The sequence below is a fragment of the Ovis canadensis genome, chromosome 9, assembly GCF_042477335.2.
Source record: "Ovis canadensis isolate MfBH-ARS-UI-01 breed Bighorn chromosome 9, ARS-UI_OviCan_v2, whole genome shotgun sequence".
NCBI lineage: Eukaryota > Metazoa > Chordata > Mammalia > Artiodactyla > Bovidae > Ovis > Ovis canadensis.
In genome coordinates this window covers 49,935,764-49,954,841 of record NC_091253.1, presented here as the reverse complement: position 1 = coordinate 49,954,841, position 19,078 = coordinate 49,935,764, and the positions used below count along the sequence as shown (strand labels likewise).

General features: G+C 40.8%; 1 protein-coding gene and 2 long non-coding RNA genes across 3 annotated transcripts in view; 2 read left to right on the top strand and 1 right to left on the bottom strand.

Moving 5' to 3' along the window:
- The window catches only part of LOC138445784 (uncharacterized), a 30,560-nt gene extending 19,177 nt beyond the window's left edge, over positions 1-11,383 (top strand). The window contains exons 3-4 of the long non-coding RNA XR_011258995.1: positions 9,176-9,399; positions 9,925-11,383. This is a non-coding gene — a long non-coding RNA (uncharacterized lncRNA). The remainder of the gene's footprint in view (positions 1-9,175; positions 9,400-9,924) is intronic.
- Positions 1-19,078, bottom strand: part of CLVS1 (clavesin 1) — a 150,105-nt gene that overhangs the window by 87,003 nt on the left and 44,024 nt on the right. The window contains exon 2 of the mRNA XM_069600093.1: positions 12,379-12,553. Within this exon, the coding sequence (XP_069456194.1) occupies positions 12,379-12,553 (175 nt within the window). The remainder of the gene's footprint in view (positions 1-12,378; positions 12,554-19,078) is intronic.
- LOC138445785 (uncharacterized) lies at positions 11,904-16,150 on the top strand. The gene is made up of 5 exons (XR_011258996.1): positions 11,904-12,802; positions 13,186-13,438; positions 13,563-13,662; positions 15,310-15,357; positions 15,997-16,150. It is a non-coding gene; the product is annotated as an uncharacterized lncRNA (long non-coding RNA).

The following is a 19,078-nucleotide window of genomic DNA, read 5'->3' as shown; positions in this document are numbered from 1 at the left end:
AAAATAGATCGCCAGTCCAGGTTCGATGCATGAGACAGGGTGCTCAGGGCTGGTGTACTGGGATGACCCTGAGGGATGGGATGGGGAGGGAGGTTCAGGATGGGAACACATGTACACCCATGGCTGATTCATGTGAATGTATGGCAAAAACCACCACAATATTGTAAAGCAATTAGCCTCCAATTAAAAAAAATTTTTTTAATTAAAAAAAAAGGTCAGATAAACATATGGAAAATATTCCATCTCAGTAGTAATCAAGGTAATCAAAGCAAATTAAAGCAAAAAGGGGTTGTGTGGGGGAGGCATTGTGGGACGTTTACAAAGAGTTGCAGACTTATTTTTGATACCCAGAACTGATTTTGGTTTAGGAGCAGACCATCTCATACTTTGCTGATGAATATATATATTTTTTAATCTTCTTTAGAGCATCTTCAAGATATGTTTCACCTCTAGAAGTTAATCCTAAGGCAGTGATTCATTGAGCCAAGAAATCAGCTAAAGGAACATTGATGTTAGGAATTTACACAATACTGAGGCAATTGAGAACATTCTAACCATTCAGCACTTGGGAATTGGTTAATACATTATCATATAATTAAACAATGGAACATGATGCCATCATTATAAAATGACATTGAAATAAAATGTTTAAAGAGCTAAAATACTATTTATTGTGTGCTATCAAATGAAAAGACCAGATATCCAGATTTAAGAGGTTTATTTCTGTGTAGGGTTATGTGTAGTTTGCATTTTTCTTATTTTTACTCACCAGTCAAGTGGGCCTTAGGAAGCATCACTCTGAACAAAGCTAGTGGAGGTGATGAAATTGCAGCTGAGTTGTTTCAAATCCTAAAAGATGATGCTGTGAAAGTGCTGCACTCAATATGTCAGCAAATTTGGAAAACTCAGCACTGGCCACAGGATTGGAAAAGGTCCATTTTCATTCCAATCCCAAAGAAAGGCAATGCCAAACAGTGTTCAAACTTCACTCATCTCACATGGTAGCAAAGTAATATTCAAACTTCTCCAAGCTAGGCTTTAATAGTACATGAACTGTGAACTTCCAGATGTTCAAGCTAGATTTAGAAAAGGCAGAGGAACCAGAGATCAAGTTGCCAGCATCCACTGGATTATAGAAAAAGCAAGAGAGTTACAGAAAAACATCTACTTCTACTTCATTGACTGCACTATAGCTTTTGACTATGTGGATCACAACAAACTGTGGAAAATTTTTCAAAAGATGAGAACCAGACCACCTTACCTGCCTCATGAGAAATCTGTATGCAGGTCAAGAAGCAACAGTTAGAACCAAACATGGAACAATGGACAGGTTACAAATCAGGAAAGGAGTACATCAAGGCTGTATATTATCACCTTGCTTATTTAAATTCTGTTTAGAGGACATCATGCAAAATGCCAGGTTACATGAAGCACAAGCTGGAATCAAGATTGCCGGGAGAAATACCAATAACCTCAGATATGCAAATGATACCATCCTTATGGCAGAAAGCGAAGAACTAAAGAACCTCTTGATAAAGGTATAAGAGGAGAGTGAAAAAGCTGGCTTAAAAGTCAACATTCAAAAAATAAAGATCATGGCATTCAATCCCATCGTTTCATGGCATACAGATGGGGAAACAATGGAAACAGAGAGACTTTATTTTCTTAGGCTCCAAAATCACTGCAGATGGTGACTGCAGCCATGAAATTAAAAGATGCTTGCTCCTTGGAAGAAAAGCTATGACCAACCTAGAGAGCATATTAAAAAAGCAGAGACATTACTTCACTGACAGAGGTCTGTCTAGTCAAAGCTATGGTTTTTTTCAGTAGTCATGTGTGGATGTGAGAGTTGGACTATAAAGAAAGCTGAGTGCTGAAAAATTGATGCTTTTGAACTTTTTGGTGTTGGAGAAGACTCTTGAGAGTCCCTTGGACAGCAAGGAGATCAAGTCAGTCAATCCTAAAAGAAATCATTGAATATTCATTGGAAGGACTGATGCTGAAGCTGAAGCTCCAATACTTTGGCCACCTGATGCAAAGAACTGACACATTGGAGAAGACCCTAATGCTGGAAATGATTGAAGGCAAGAGGAGAAGGGGATGACAGAGGATGAGATAGTTGGATGGCATCCCTGACATGAGTTTGAGCAAGCTCCAGGAGTTGGTGATGGACAGGGAAGCCTGGTGTGCTGCAGTCCATGGGATTGCAAAGTGACTGAATGACTGAACTGAACTGAATTACTTTCCAGTATCACCAGTATTTTTAAAATATATTTTTATACTGAACGTGTATGAACCCCCCAGTAGTGGGGTTTGGGACTGGAAGTCAAGTTGAGAGAATCTTAACAGATTTCAATAGCTGAAAGTGCTGAAAGCATCTGTTATTCTCCTATTTAAGAAATATAAACCTTTAAAGAGCTTTGTTTTGGTAATGTAGAAGCTATTTTCACTGTAAAAAAAATCTTTAAAACTAAAAAAATTAATAATTTCCAGGATTCCTAAGTTATACTGGTGACTAAGTGTCTCAAACTATAAGATTGTCTATATCACATTATAACTACCACAGAGGAAAATCTCTCTCTACTAGTTGCACATTTCCGTGGTGTCTTCAATATCACTTGTTGAAAGTGATGGAAACTCTTCTGATAGCTCAGGATCACAACTGTGCACCATGATCTGGCTCCACAGTATACGGTACTCTTAGCTCCATGCGGCATGGGCACAAGCATGGTGCTTTCTAGTTTTGGTAGTAAAATTTTTAGTCTTCTTTGTGTTTCTTCCCTGGCTGACAGCTGTAATTTCTTGATATAGTCTATATGTCAATATGAATTAGCCCCTCCACCAAACTCTTGTTACAGACTTCTAACATGTGGTGAGTTTGGAAACCACGTGACCAAATTAAGAAAATGAATGGGGTCCAAAGGAAAGTTTGAGAGATTCTTTCAAGAGTAAAATGTATAGATTTAATGCAGGTATTTTGTAACACTTACTTGATGCTGTGTATTGTGTATTTAAGACCATCCCCAAGAAAAAGAAATGCAAAAAGGCAAAATGGTTGTTTGAGGAGGCCTTAGAAAGATCTGAGAAAAGAAGAGAAGCTAAAGGCAAAGGAGAAAAGGAAAGATATACCCATTTGCATGCAGAGTTCCAAAGAATAGCAAGGAGAGATAAGAAAGCCTTCCTAAGTGATTAATGAAAAGAAATAGAGGAAAACAATAGAATGGGAAAGACTAGAGATCTCTTCAAGAAAATTAGAGATACCAAGGGAACGTTGCTTGCAAAGATGAGCACAATAAATGACAGAAACGGTTTAGACCTAACAGAAGCAGAAGATATTAAGAAGAGGTGGCAAGAATACACAGAAGAACTATATAGAAAAGTTCTTCATGACCCAGATAACCACAATGGTGTGATCACTCACCTGGAACCAGACATCCTGGAATGCAAAGTCAAGTGGGCCTTAGGAAGCATAACTAAAAAAAAAACGCTAGTGGAGATCTTAGCTACCTTTGGGAGTCAGCTACTGAGTTGGGGGAAGGAGGGACCTCTGAGTAACTGGCAGTATTCTTTTTCTTAATCTGTTTTTGGTTACTTAAATGTTTTCATTTTCTGAAAATTCACTTTGCTGCATGCTTACAATTTGGGTAGTTTTCTGGCTGTATATTAACACATCAATAAAAAGTTGATTGTGTAAAAATTAGGCCCTTCTAAGTATATAAACAAAATACTGCACTTTGAAAAATTATCTTTGAGCTAAAATGAGTTAACGATTCTTATTGGTTTCTTAACAACAAATACTTTACTTTGATGCAAATGGAGACTGCACTTTATCAGCTATTCTCACAAGTCCCACCTTCTCTTGTGAAATGCAACAAGTCTGGGGTCTTTAGTTGGTCTCCAAGGCAACTAAAATCTTCAGAACTGATGTTTCACTGATCAATCCAGTCAATCTTTTGTGGGGTTTTGTGGGGTTTTTGTTTTTGTTTTTTTAAGTGATGATATGTTATTCTCCTGCTTTACTTATTACCAAGGGCTGTACATGTGAAGTTGTTTTCAGTCATGCCCGACTTTCTGTGACCCGTGGACTGCACCCCCTCAGGCTCCTCTGTCCATGGGATTCTCCAGGCAAGAATACTAGAGTGGGTGCCACGCCCTCCTCCAGGGGATATTCTCAACCCAGGGATCGAACCCACATCTCTTACACCTCCTGCTCGGGCCGGTGGGTTCTTTACCACTAGTGCCACTTGAGAAAACCAAGGGCTGTTGAGAGGATCAAATAAGGCACTGGGTGAAGGTGGTTTAAGTGCCAGACTAACAATAAGTATCGTCATCAACACCACCCTCATCATCACCAGGTTTGATTATTTTTAACCTAGAGTAGAGATAATGAGCTTCTTCAAGATGCTGTCTCACCCTATGGTTATTCTTATTTCTTGTACCATGAACACTAGACTGTCCCCAAATTTAGCTAGAATACCCAGGTCAGGGAGTGTGTGTGCATGCTCAGTCATGTCTGACTCTTTGAGACCCCCTGGACTGTAACCCTCCAGGTTTCCTGCCCATGGGCTTTCCCAGGCAAGAATGCTGGAGTGGGTTGCCATTTCCTCCTCCAGGGAATCTTCCTGACCCAGGGACTGAAACCATGTCTCCTGTGTCTCCTGCACTGGCAGGCATGTTCTTTATCACTGAGCCACCTGGGAAGCCCAGGATGTGTGGCAGACTTGCTATTTACGATCCACAATGAAAGGAACCATTATCAATCAGTGCCAGCATTCTTTTTTCCTGAGCTGCGTTTCAGTTGTTTAGATTTAGTATGTGAGGGCAAGCCTGTTTTTCCATCCCTGACACAAGCACTAAAGCTATGTCAATGAAGGTAAAGTTATAGATTTGCAGCACTGGGTGATAAAAAGTGTTGTAAGAATGGTGTAGACCAGTGTTGTCAAGGGCTTATTCTTTCCACCATCTCATTGGTTCACACCACCCCTACCCTTCACCCAAGCTGCACATCCAAGCTTCATCATGGACTCCTCCATCTTCACTTTCCATTCTCAAGCATCCAACAACCAATCACTGCCTTACTTGACTTCCTATATTGTTATCGAAATCTTTTGGTCACTCCTAGTTTAACCTCTTACTTCTTACTTGAGTGATTGCAGTTGTCTTTTATTTGGTTCCCCACCTTTGACTCTTCCCTGCTCATACCTGCCAAATTGATCCCATGAGAAGCATCAGTCTGCTATCATTCTGCTTCAAGATGGCCCTCAACAGCTGCAGAAAGAGACCAAGTTCCTTAGCATGGCACAGGGGCACACAGGCTCCTTGCCTGGTCCTGGTGCATGCCAGGATTAGGAACTTGATTCTGTTTCTTTCTCTCTTATTGACTGAGATCTTGCCTCTGTGGTCTTGCCTCTGGTTGGCTCAGTGGTGAAGAATCCATCTGCCAATGCCGGAGACGCAGGTTTGATACCTCGGTAGGGAAGATCCCCTGGAGGAGGGCATAGCAACTCACTCCAGTATTCTTGCATGGGAAATCCCATGGACAGAGGAGCCTAGAGGGCTACAGTCTATGGGGTCACAAAGAATTGGACATGACTTAATGACTAAACAACAAAAACAACTTGCCCCTGTATTTTTGCCCATAATACCTTCTTTGCCTAAAATTTCTCCCAGCCTGCTTTCACTTGGCTCTTCCACACTCACCTGTTAAGAATCAGTCAAGATGCAGCTTTACCCAAGAGGCCATTCCTAACTCCTCCTGCCTGAACTGGGATAGTATTAACCTGGTGTGTATCTCCCTTCTTGTACATGCAACATCATTTTCATCATTTGTTTATAGAGCTGCCTCTCCTCTGAATGATGCCTTGCTGAGAGTAGGGACAGCATCTGTTTATTTTTGTGACTGACTCAAAGTCGAGTCTTAGTAACGGTTTCTTGAATGGATGAATCCAGGCATTGGCCAGGTCTATAATGCATGAGAGTCCAGAAAAACCATTTATCAACAACATGCCAGAGATAGACCTGTTTAATTGGAACTGTTTTAAATGGGCCATCCTATCTGCCATCAGCATCACTGGAGTGTCATTACCTCTAATCATCTTCCTGAGTTTAATGGATACTTAACAAGGTAGAGCATTACAGGGGGCATTTTATTCCTCTAATATTTCTGTAATAACATATTCTACTATTGCAAACTCAAGATTGTAGCCTTGTGGCCCGGGAAGGTAAAGGGTAGTTTGTTAAGAAGAAAATGTTCTTCAGGCATCCCTGGAGTGTTCAGGATGAATTAAGAACCTTCTCGGCAAAATATATACAAAATACCATCTCCCTTCCATTTATTTGTATCTAATATTCTTTAATATGTGGAAAGTGTAAGGATCGATCAAAGACTGTAAATGTTACTGATGAAGAGTCCTGCAGTGTGAAAGACATGAAGTTCAACCTCATTAATCACTCAACTATGGAGGCTTTGGGAGCAGACGTTGGTAATGATTAAAGAGATCGCAACACGTAAAATGAAAGAAAGGCCACCTCATGTGCCACTGTCTGAACAGGTGACACCAAACTGGACCCAAGTCATTGACTGAGGTGAGAAGGGAGCACCCTTGTTTGGGTCCAGTGAACAGCTGGTGAGATCTAATTTCAAACTTTGAAAAGTTGAGGCAACAGAGAAAGAATTTGCCTGCTAATGCATGAGACACAGAAGATTTGCGTTCAATCCCTGGGATAGGAAGATCCCCTCGAGAAGGAAATGGCAACCCTCTCCAGTATTCTTGCCTGGGAAATCCCATGGACAGAGGGGCCTGGTGAGCTACAATCGTGGCCCAGGCACTTTTCATGCACTATTTAATTCCTGCCATAAACCAGTGAGGTAGTTCTGTTTTACCACATCTTTACAGAAAACAAAACTAAAGCTGATCAAGATAAACCCTAAGGCCTGAGGTTTTCGGGTGGCAGAGCCAGGACTAAAGTCCAAATAGTCAGACTCTACTCCCACCTACATTGTCTGATTGTACCACCAGCAGCAGCACCTGGGAACGTTTTTGAAGTGTAAGCTCATGGACTCTGCTCCAGACCTATGGAATCAGAAACTGGGAATAGGGACAAGGGATGTGGGTTGTAACAAACCCTCCAGGGGAGTCTGTGCATTTATGGGTGAGATCCATCGCATTATACTGCCATACTGTCTATTAGAGCAGTGCTTCTCCAATGTTAATTTGTATGCAGAACTTGAAATGCAGACTGATTTAGTAAGTTTGGGGGTAGTGCCTGAGGCTCCGCATTTCTGACCAGCTCCTGGTGATGCTGAGACTGGTGGTTTGCAAACTTTGCATGATAGAATGTAAGCTTCAGGAAGCCAGATTGCTTTATTCTCCACTATCAACCAGTTTAGGAGAATACCTGACCCACATTTTCCGTTGAACGAATACACCATGAATCAGTGGGCCTGCATGTCTGAGTCATAGATGGTTGATTTGGTATGAATCTACTACTAACTTGAAATGCATCTTCCCAACTAGCCTTTCCAAAAATACGATCACCTCCTGCCATTCATTTACCCTCAGGAAGTGTCATGTTTTCCAGTGACTTTATGAATGTTTTACTGTCCTAGTCTTCCAAGTGAATAGGGCACTTTGGATTCCCCAAAAACAAATGAACGCATTGTTTATTTTGGAAAAGGGATGGAAAAGTAAGATATGAGAGGAGCAGGATGTGGGAAGGAAGTGAAAGAGGATGGATGAAGGTTGGAAACAGTTTAATGAAAAGGGCTTCCCAGGAGATGAATGGTTCGCAGCTGAGCCTCTGAGCATTACTCCCAATCCCTTCCCACCTTTGGGTTAAGAGTTGGAAAAGCAGCGGACCTCCTTTTCCACTCCTTTCCCAGAGTTTGTTCAAACTCATGTCCATTGAGTTGATGATGCCATCCAACCATCTCATCCTCTGTCACCCTCTTCTCCTCCTGCCCTCAGTCTTTCCTAGCATTAAGGTCTTTTCCATTGAGTTGGCTCTTCCCATCAGGTAGCCAAAGTATTGGAGCTTCAGCTTCAGCATCAGTCCTTCCAGTGAATATTCAGGACTGATTTCCTTTAAAATTGACTGGCTTGATCTCCTTGTTGTCCAAGGGACTCTGAAGAGTCTTCTCCAGCACCACAGTTTGAAAGTGAAGCATCAATTCTTTGGCACTCAGCCTTCTTTATGGTTCAACTCTCACATGGGAGAGTTTAAATAAAAGTTGATATAAATATTATAAAGCCATTTTTAACAAACAACAACAAAAATCATACCATAAACCTTGAACTGGAATGAAGAGTTAATGAATTGATAAAGTATTCAATTGGACAGACAAAAATAACATAAGCACAGAAATGAGGGGGGTGGGGAAAGACTGCTTTCTAAATCTCCAGTGAGTCAGAAGTAAGCTTCTGTACACCTTTAATAACGTCTGGGTCCTTAGGGAACCAACTATTTTGTAAATAGCCTGTAACTCTTGCTTAGTAAAACACTTCGGCACAGTCAATTCTTTAAGTATCTGGGTTGGCTGAACATTGATATATGCTGTGTTGATTGTAATGGTTGGGCGGCAGTGATTTATAAGAAATGATTCCAAAAATTGATTTTGGAAACATTGCAAAACTCAAGAACAGGACTTCAGCTTGTTGCGCTTTCTGCCAGAATTTCCCTGCAAAATTGAGAATAATGCTCTGCTATATTAAAATGGTGGCATAAATATTACTTTGTTTGGTTAAAATTTAAACAGGTTGTAATGAATAGATATGATGGCTCTTTTAGACATTACTACATTTAAGAGAGGAAACAGCAGAATAAGAGAAAATGACTTCCAGGCATTCTCAAAATCAGTATTTTACCTAAAGTTATTTTGAACTAATATTCACAGACTATGTAGCTGGGACAACTTAATATTCTAAACAATGACATATCCCATTGTTCGAAAAGGAGGAATATGTACTATATATTAGACTTTCATGACTGGCTGATCCAGGGTAACTTGTGATGTAGAAAATCCGATGATCCCTTAAAGAGTAGTCTCCTACATGATTGTTATTATAGCTCATTAATTTAGCCTATAAAATGTATAACCAAAGTTCTATGCACATGCCTTTTCCTTTGAATGACTGAGTGTAATTGCACTTTTCTTCACTAAAACACTGTTTTCTAGAGCAGTTTTACGTTCACAGCAAAACCGACTGGAGGACAGAGATTTCCCATATCCTCTGCTCCCACACATGCGTAGCCTCCTCGTGATCAGCAGTCCCCATCAGAGGTGTACGTTCATTACACCTGATGAACCTACGTTGACACATCATAATCACGCAAAGCCCATCATTTACATTGTGTCTCACTTTTGGTGTACACTCTGCACATTTGGACAAGTGTATAATCGTAAGTATCAGTCCTTACGGTATCATACATCCTCTGTGTTGTGCCTGTTCATCCCTCCCCACCCCTGCCCACAATCATGTGATTTTATCCTTCATTTTGTTGATGTGGTGTATCACATTGATTAACTTGTGGATATTGAACTATCCTTGCTTCCCTGGAATACATCCCAGTAATCATGATGAATTATCATTTAATGTATTATTGAATTCAATTTGCTAATACTTTTTTGAGGATTTTTGCATCTACATTTATCAAGGAATTGACCTCTAATTTTCTTTCTCTGTTTCTTTTAATAGTGTCTTTGGTTTTGGTAATGCTGGCCTTGTAGAAGGAGTTTGGAGGTGTTCCCTCTTCAGTTTTTTGGAATAGTTTGAGGAGGATAGATAGTAACTCTTCTTTGAATGTTTTGTAGAATCCCTCTGCCTATCTATAAGACACTCAAACCTCTTTGGGCCTTTCTGAAGGTGTAGCAGTAAAAGGAACAATAGCAACCTCTCATCTCTCACTGACTTTTTCTTTCTCCAGTGAAGTTGATGCCTTCACCCATCCCAGAAGTGGTGTGGAACTTATCTTGAATTTTCATGGTTGGCACATGGAGGCCAGTATGGGCTCTTCCTTGTACAACAGCAAGACCACAAAGGCATGAATTCTGCTTCCTACCAGTTCGGACATTTTGAAATGCCAGAAGGAATTATTGGTTGCAGTGTGTCTGGAAACAACTGTTGCAGTGAAAAAAGTTCCCTGGGAGAGCTGGAAGAGAGGTGACCGTGGCATCTAAATGTCCATAGAGCCTGAGAGAGGATGGCCTGGAGTGAGAAGTTGCCAGTGGTGGCCAGAGATGGCCACCAAGTGTGGGGCAGGAACCAAGCCAACACTGTGAGGGCAGGAAGCCCATATCCTGGACAGAGCCACACCCAAGCGCAGCTTCTTCAGGGACCACTGACTCTTCTCTTGGAAAAATTGCACCTTCCTCTCCCAGGTATTTAGGGTCTGGGCAGGCAGAATTTGCAGAAAAAGCTGCATCCCAAACCAGAGCCCGATTGACCTGATGCTCTCCCCCAGTCAAGGGAGTTTACATTGCTCAGCAACAGAAGGGTCCAGGTCATTGCTCTGAGAGATGATGGAAGGAAGTACCTGTTCTCCACTCTGACCCTGTCCTTGTGCATCTCCCCTTCTCCCAGCAGGAGCTCTTCTTTAGCCAGAGCTATGGAACATTGTGGAATTCATCCCTGGTACATGACAAGAGAAGGCCCAGGTAGACTTGCTTTGCCCCACAAAAGGTCATCTAGTATTTCTTGTAAAATACCTTACAAATGTAGGTACAGCTCTATGTTTTAAAACACACTCACATGCATTAACTCAGTAAGACCCACATCAGCCTAGAGAAGTTGGCAGGGGACATGTTATATAATCCCCACCATTTCCAGAAAAAAAAAAATTGGAACACAGGGTTGGAAAAAGTACATTTTCTTCCTGATTTATGAAAAAAATCTTATAATTACATAGAACTTGAATCACAGCTATTTACACATGTAATGAATTGTCTCTTTTTAGAAAGATAAAAATGCATGAAGCTTGTACTACCACAGAAAATCCCGAAGATATGGCCAGTGTAATTATAGGGTATGAAATAAACCTTGCAGCTTACTTTAAAACTCCCTTTGATAAAAGCTTTAGAGAGAGAGAGAGAGATCAGATGTGCAGAAGCTTAGAAGAGAGGATGGTGGAGAAAAAGGGAGCTAAGAGAAAATGATTGGCAGTAAAGGACAGAAAAGTCTGTGATTGAGATTTTTAGGGCAAGGCAGGATACACTGTAATCTAGAAATGCAAAAGCAACTTTAAAAATGTGCCTCCAACACACTGCATGATGTGGCTCCCCAGGACCACGTGGCATTCTTGGAACAGCGTGTACTTGCCCCTGTTCTGAAGCAGGAAACCCTTTCAACAAAATAAGATCCATTCAATAAACATAAATATATCAGAAGCCCAACAAGTGCTACATATTTGCCGGAAGCCTAATGTGAATCAGCCGCAGTTTAAGAAGCAGGTGCATCAATTACTCATCACACTGGAGTAGGATAGGGGATTGAAATGGATTTCCTGGTCTTATATTTTGAAGAGCTTGAGTACTGGCTGCCTGATCTGAGAATTAACAGGTATTTTTGCTGTCTACATAGCTGAATGTAACTGCAGTCTATTTATTGGGAGGGGAGTCACTCCATGGAGTCAGTCTTCCTACAGAATGAAGAATGGGTATGAGTTTCATCTATGCTGGTTCTGAATCTCCCTGTATGGCTTTTCTTTTGTATTGTAGTGTGTCACCACAAAGTTAAGCAGCATTGCCCCTCTGACTTAGTTTTCACAGAATCACTGGTCCTTCAAGCAGAAGGGACCCCAGGGACAGACTCCCCTAACCTCTACCCAGCACAAAAGCCCCTTTCCCAAAGTCCTAATGACTGGTCATACAAACAGGAAGTAGAGTTCTGCCTGCTTCCTTTATCTTCCCAGGAGTGATAGCCTTTAGTACACACACCTCGGCATATAGCACTTGGGGAAATAAGGACCCGCCAGGCACATTCTCCTGGGCAAAGATGCTCCCAGAAACCCTGAAAAGCTTCCATGCCACCGCACTGTAAAAGCACTCTCATAAAGCAGATGTTTTTTAGCTTTAATTTTTGTGAACTCTCAGATGGATTTGGCTAAACATCCCCAAGCTTTCTTCATAATTGCTACAGTAGGTAATTTGTACCCGTGGAAACCGTAATTTAGAGCTGTTAATGAAAATGGAGTCTAATTAAAAAACAACAACAACAACAACATCTAAACTGAGGCTGGGATAAAAATAGAGTACTCACAGGTGGATTTTATCAAAGTTTTCTTTTACCTTTCTCAAAGACAAATATTACTTTAGTTGCAATAAGAAAAGAGCACACGGTCACATGCAGTCTCGTAAGGTATTAATACATTCAGTGAACTTACCTGCAACCCTTCGATGGCTAGTTTGAGGATTGAAGGTGTCAGTTTGGAGGCTTGCTTGAAGGAGAAATTACTCCAGTCTATAATTAAAATGAAACCATTTATCTGAAGCTCCGGATCTTCAATAAGGACTTCCAGTGACAGCAGGATGGCCCGGAGAATGTCTGTGAAGGAGTTCCTGCACAAAGCAGAAAGAGGCAGAGCGTGAACATCAGCAGACGATAGAACTCAGTGTGTGGAGCCCTGGCCAGCTCACTCTGCTCCTCGAGCCCAGCCTGCAGGGCAACACCGGTGTCCTCGCCACAAAGTGACTGGGAATACAGTGACCAAACATATATACAATGGAATACACTCAGCCATGAAAAGGAATGAAATTGGGTCATTTGTAGTGATGTGGATGGACCTAGAGCCTGTCATACACAGTGAAGTAAGTCAGAAACAAATATCGTATATTAATACATGAAAATGATGCATGAAACTGATGAACCTATTTGCAGGGCAGGAATAGAGACGCAGCCGTAGAGAATGGACTGTGGACACAGCTCAGGAAGGGGAGGGTGGGATGAACTGAGAAAGCAGCACTGCCACGTGTAAACAGATAGCTAGCGGGAAGCTGCTGTATGGCTCAGGAGCGCAGCTCAGCGCTCTGTGAGGACTTAGAGGGGCAAGGCTCCAGAGGGCAGGGAGGTATCTATACGTATAGCTGATTCACTTTGTTGTACAGCAGAAACTAAAGCAATATTGTAAAGCAATTATTCTCCAAAACTGAAATTTTAAAAAAAAGTCTATTCACCACCACCATCCCCCCAGGTAAATAAACTTCATAGGAACAATACACTGAGAATCACAGGATGGAACCTCCCTTTGAAATGACTGCACCAGAAGTCCAAACTTTAGGAGGCATCTCTCTTTTGTGTTTCCACGAATCTCTATCCTCTGCTTCCAGTGCAACGCTGATTGCATTTCATTGAAATGCGTCTCTTACTTGTCTCTCCATCCTGGGCCATGATGTAGTTGTGTCCCCAAAACCTACCTACTTGATGAATATTGCTGAGCAAATGAGGTAAGACCTTCATCAGAGGCACTTGTTTTGATTAAACCTCTTATTCCTTTTGTATGTTGAAAATCTTGCTCAAAATGTAAAAAAAACAAAAACAAAAACCCATGTGATCGATGCTATTTTGTAGGCTCAGTTCATGGATAGAGAAAAATAAAGCTTGAAGAGTCATTTATTTTCATTGAAGGTTTGCTGTGTGATTCAGGAAGGAGTCGGCTTGGAGTACACTGGTAACTATGACAACAGGGAGACCTGACTACAAACTGGAGTTACAGTTCTCTAGCATTGTGTGTGTTCTTCCACATCATATATTCTCAGTCACCAGTCGATTTTTGTTTTAAATAATTTCCAGATACAAAGAAATGATGGCATATTTTGCTAATTCTCCAAGCAAATTATCTGTGCTAAAAATTCAAGACCTTAAAGGATCTCTAAAATCAGAGGATTTTAATTTTTTTGAAAAATATAAGCCTGGATGTTAAGTGATGGCAAAATCTACTCCTTCAGTCTATCATTAAAATCAGAAACTGTATCCTTTTGTGGGGCTTTGCACAAAAGTAGTAAAGAATCTACCTGCCAATGCAGGAGACACAGGAGATGTGGGTTCAATCCCTGGGTCGAGAAGATCCTCTGGAATAGGAAACAGCACCCCACTCTAGGATTCTTGCTTGGAAATTTCCACAGGTAGAGGCACCTAGTGGCTACAGTCCATGGGGCTGCAGAGTCTGACTCAACTGAGCGACTGAGCATATCTACTGTGAAATCAAGTGAAATGATCAGATTCCTGAACATTTCAATGTGATTCAAATTCTAATCAAATCTAATGATTGCAGATTATTAAATTATTAGATTGCAGATTATTAAATCAGAAAATATGTAATCAAATGTGGAATTAACAGATACAAACTACTACACATAAAATAGATTCACATCAAGGATCTTACTGTGTAGCATGAAGAATTATACCCATTATCTTGTCATAATCTATAATGGAATATAATCTGCAAAAAAAATCCCCAAACCATGTCACTGTGTTGTACAACTGAAATTAACATAATATTGTAAATCATCTATACTTCAATAAAACAAAAACAAACAAAAAACTAGCAAACCAGCAAAAATTTACTGAATGGCCATTATAAGCTCAGAGCTCTGCTTAATACTTGAAGTTGTGTCATATTTATACTTTCAAAGATCCCTTAATTTAACTGGGGTGGGGTAAGAGATTAGAAACATGAGTTGAAAGAGATCAATAAAATTTGAGTAATCAGGAATTTATAGAGGAATGAAAGCTTGGGATAAGCCCCAAAGGGTAAATAGGATTTTGGATAAGAGGGAAAAGGAACAAGCATTTCAGGAAATAAGAGTGACATGTGAAAAATACAGGTAGCAGCCCATTTTGTTTCTGTACAGTTCTTACTAAAAATGTCTTCCTTATATCAAGCAAAACTTTTCCTCCCACAAATCTGACCACTGAGTGTTCCTCTACCAAAAACAACCCCTCAGGTCCTTCTGTTGTTGTTGTTTAGTCATTAAGTCGTGTCCAACTCTTTGTGACCCCATGGACTGTAGCCCACCAGATTCCTCTGTCCATGAGATTTCCCAGGCAAGAATACTGGAGTGGGTTGCCATTTCCTCCTCCAGAGGATCTTCCCGCCCCAGGGCTTGAACCCGAGTCTCCTGCATTGGCAGGCGGATTCTTTACCACTGAGCCACCTGGGAAGCCCCAGGTCTTCCTGTACCACATACTAAATTATCTAAACGCGGTGGTTGTAATGTGCCATATAATCTCTGGATTGAAAAAAATTAATAACTTTAACCATTTCTCATAGGAATTGGTGTTTGATACTGTTCTCATCATTATCATTTTCTTTTAGACATAGTCTCTTCTAAATTTAAGAGATGTCAAATTCCTATTAATGTAGGTAAGTTTTCATTGGCTTTGATTTGTTGTTGTTGCATTCGTATCATATATGATCTAAAGACCCAAGTCTTTAGAGATACTGCCTTGTATTGGAAAGAAACATTGATTTAAGTAGAGCATAGACCAAAGGTTGTGAGTTCAGGCAGTGCCAAAGGAAAATGTGGAGATGCCTAGTGGTAAACTGCAGATGCCCATTAGGGAATTCGAGAGTGTGATCCTGGATTAGCTTTCTTAGAAAGAGTACACGCATGGAGAGAATGAGGACATTTAGAAAAGCTAAGCCTTTTCTGAAGCTTACATGCAGTACTGAGGTTGAAGGAAAAGGGTTAAGGAAAAAAAAAATCTGAGCGGATCACAATAGTAATGTGTTTTTTAAAAGGGGGGGAAGATAGTGTTTCAGGAAGTAAGGATAGAATAGATTGCATTACTGATTCCAATTCTTCACTTATCTGAGCATCCACCCACTACCTTGTGGTTGACCTCATTGGTAATAAAGTGTATTTCTTGCCCTTTGGCCATGTGACTTGCTTTAATTGATTGTATGTGACAGAAATGACAGTGTACCAATTCCAGGCCTAGCTCTTAAAGACCTCAGATGTTATTTGTTCTCTTGCTTTCTGCCATCGCCATGGAAAAAAAGATGCCACAGCTAGTTTCCTGACAAGAAGGATGACTCCCTAGCCACCTGGCACATCTTCAAAAGAAGCAGAGCCACCCAGCTGACCTCAGCCTAGATAAACTCTAGCTGCCCCACAGATGTGTGCTCAGCAATAAACGACTGCTTTTTTAAGCCACCAAGTTTGAGAATGGTTTGTTACAAATTAATAGCTACTCAATATCAGACAGTAGTTAACCAAGTCAAATGCAGCAGAAATATGAAGGAGAATTATTATATTTGACAGCAAGTAGATCTTTGGAGTAGAGAAGGTGATAGCACCCCACTCCAGTGCTCTTGCCTGGAGAATCCCACGGACAGAGGAGCCTGGTGGGCTGCAGTCCATGGGGTCGCGAAGAGTCAGACACGACTGAGCAACTTCCCTTTCGCTTTTCCCTTTCATGCGTTGGAGAAGGAAATGACAAGCCACTCCAGTGTTCTTGCCTAGAGAATCCCAGGGACAGGGGAGCCTGGGGGGCTGCTGTCTATGGGGTCATACAGAGTCAGACACAACTGAAGTGACTTAGCAGCAGCAGCAGCAGATCTTTGGAGAGTTTTTAAAGACAGCCCTTCTCACTGAATAGTGAAAATAAGTATTATTGATTATGAAGATTTTTAGCCAATCTTAAGTGCTATCTCATTTTCGGTTCAGTTCAGTCACTCAGTCATGTCTGACTCTTTGTGATCCTATGGACTGCAGCACATCAGGCCTCCCTGTCCATCACCAACTCCCAGTTTACTTATACTCATGTCTATTGAGTCAGTGACACCATCCAATCATCTCATCCTCTGTCATCCCCTTCTTCTCCTCCCTTCAATCTTTCCCAGCATCAAATGAGTCAGTTCTTCACATCAGGTGGACAAAGTATTGGAGTTTCAGCTTCAGCATCAGTCGTTCCAATGAATATTCAGGACTGATTTCCTTTACAATGCACTGGTTGGATCTCTTTGCTGTCCAAGGGACTCTCAAGAGTCTTCTCCAAAACCACAGTTCAAGAGCATCAATTCTTTGGTGCTCAGCTTTCTTTATGGTCCAACTCTCACATCCATACATGACTACTGGAAAAACCATAGCTTTGACTACATGGACCTTTGTTGGCAAAGTAATGTCTCTCCTTTTTAATAAGCTGTCTAGGTTGGTCATAACTTTCCTTCCAAGGAGCAAGCATCTTTTAATTTCATGGCTGCAGTCACCATCTGCAGTGATTTTGGAGCCCCCCAAAATAAAGTCCGTCACTGTCTCCACTGTTTTGCCATCTATTTGCCATGAAGTGATGGGACCAGATGCCATGATCTTAGTTTTCTCATTTTACTCCTCTGTAAATGAGAGCTAGCACCATTTCCATTACATATCCACTTGTATTCATTCCCAAGAAAACACTGAAAAAATGGAACCCTGAAAACTATACATTTTCAAGACCAGAACCTTATTGACAGACAGACATTTATAATGAATGAAGTATTATTATACTTACAGGGTAATCCCAGGAGAGAAGTAAAATAATTTTGGAATTCACTGTAGTTTCCAAATGTTTGAATACTTCGTTTTTCTAGAGGAACTGGGTGGGCAGCAAAAAGTTGAATGGAATGTGTCTCAGGTCATGAGGCTTTATCCCTGTTGAAGGGTGTGACTTCCCATATCGTCAGTGATCATTAGCTTGAATTCCTTACTTCTTTGCTTCCTCATATGGATTTCCTCATCTTTTCCCTGTTTCTTATTCATCTTATTCTCTTTGAGTTGTGAAATCCTCTCAGCTTCTTGTAATTTAAAATGCCAAGTACTTTATATAGTTACTCCACCCCCAAGGGGGTGGAACATAGCTCCTCATTTCTGAAGTGTGGGCTGAGCATAGTGACTTTTTTTTTCAGAGTACAGTGTGGAAAGGGAGGGAGAAAGCGTGGCTTTACAGGAGAACCCAAACAAACACTTCCTAAGCCAGGTGGCTGGTATCAACAACAACAGAGATAAATCATATTGATTACCCTTGATATGGTGATGAAAACCACATTTTACCTCTGTGATCTTACTCTCCTGCCCCCAGATTAATTAGAGGAATGTGCATGCTCAGTTGGGCAGTCATGTGTGACTCCTTGCGACCCCATGGACTGTAGTCCACCAGGCTGCTCTGTCCATGGGATTTTTCAGGCAAGAAGACTGAAGTGGGTTATCATTTCCTCCTCCTAGGGATCTTCTTGACCCAGGGACTGAACCCGCGTCTCCTGTGTCTCCTACATTGCAGTTGGATTCTTTACCCACTGAACCATCAGTGAAGCCCAAGTTAAGCATGAAGATGAGAGATTGTTTCTTTAGACCAGTCTTGACAGGCTTATCCATCTCAGGATATAGACACAAGAATGCAAAATGTTCATATCCACCATTAAAAATGACGCTGAATCTAAAGTTCTTGAATTCCAGTGTGCTAGGGTTCTTTCTTATTAGTGTTTCTGTAGTGAGCAAGTGTATAAATGTTCTGTGTGTGTGTGTGTGTGCATGTGTGTGTGTGTCTGGGTGTACACACAATGAATTCATCTTTAGAGTTGCCTCCATTGAAGATTTTTGTTTTAAATGAAAAGATGGTTTGAATAAATAAAACCAAGATTTTATTACAGTTGGTCCAAGTGCTTCTAAATCCTCCCAAGAATTGAAGAGAATGAAATTAACATCAGATGCATCTGTCTGCTTACTTAAACTAATGAAATTTCTTATCACTCAGTGTTTTAAGAGTTTTGAAGTACCTAGAACTGGATAAGGAGTCAGGACGGCATTTATTCAAAGGTATGACAAAATTTCACTTTATGGCAGATATAAAAGATAAAAGTATGTTATTTTTATATTTCAGATAGAGATGGAAACTAAAAGAAGACATTAAAAACTACATATATGGGAAGCAATGAAGCCTAGTCATTAGAAGCATAGGGTTTGGAGTTAGCAGACTTTGATTCAAATCTTGACTATTCTGTATAAACTTAGCAGGTCATTCTGTCTCTCTGAGTTTAGTTTTCTCATCTATAAAAAGAGTTTGATAGCACCTCCCTCTCTGGTAATGATAACTTGAGATAATGTGCA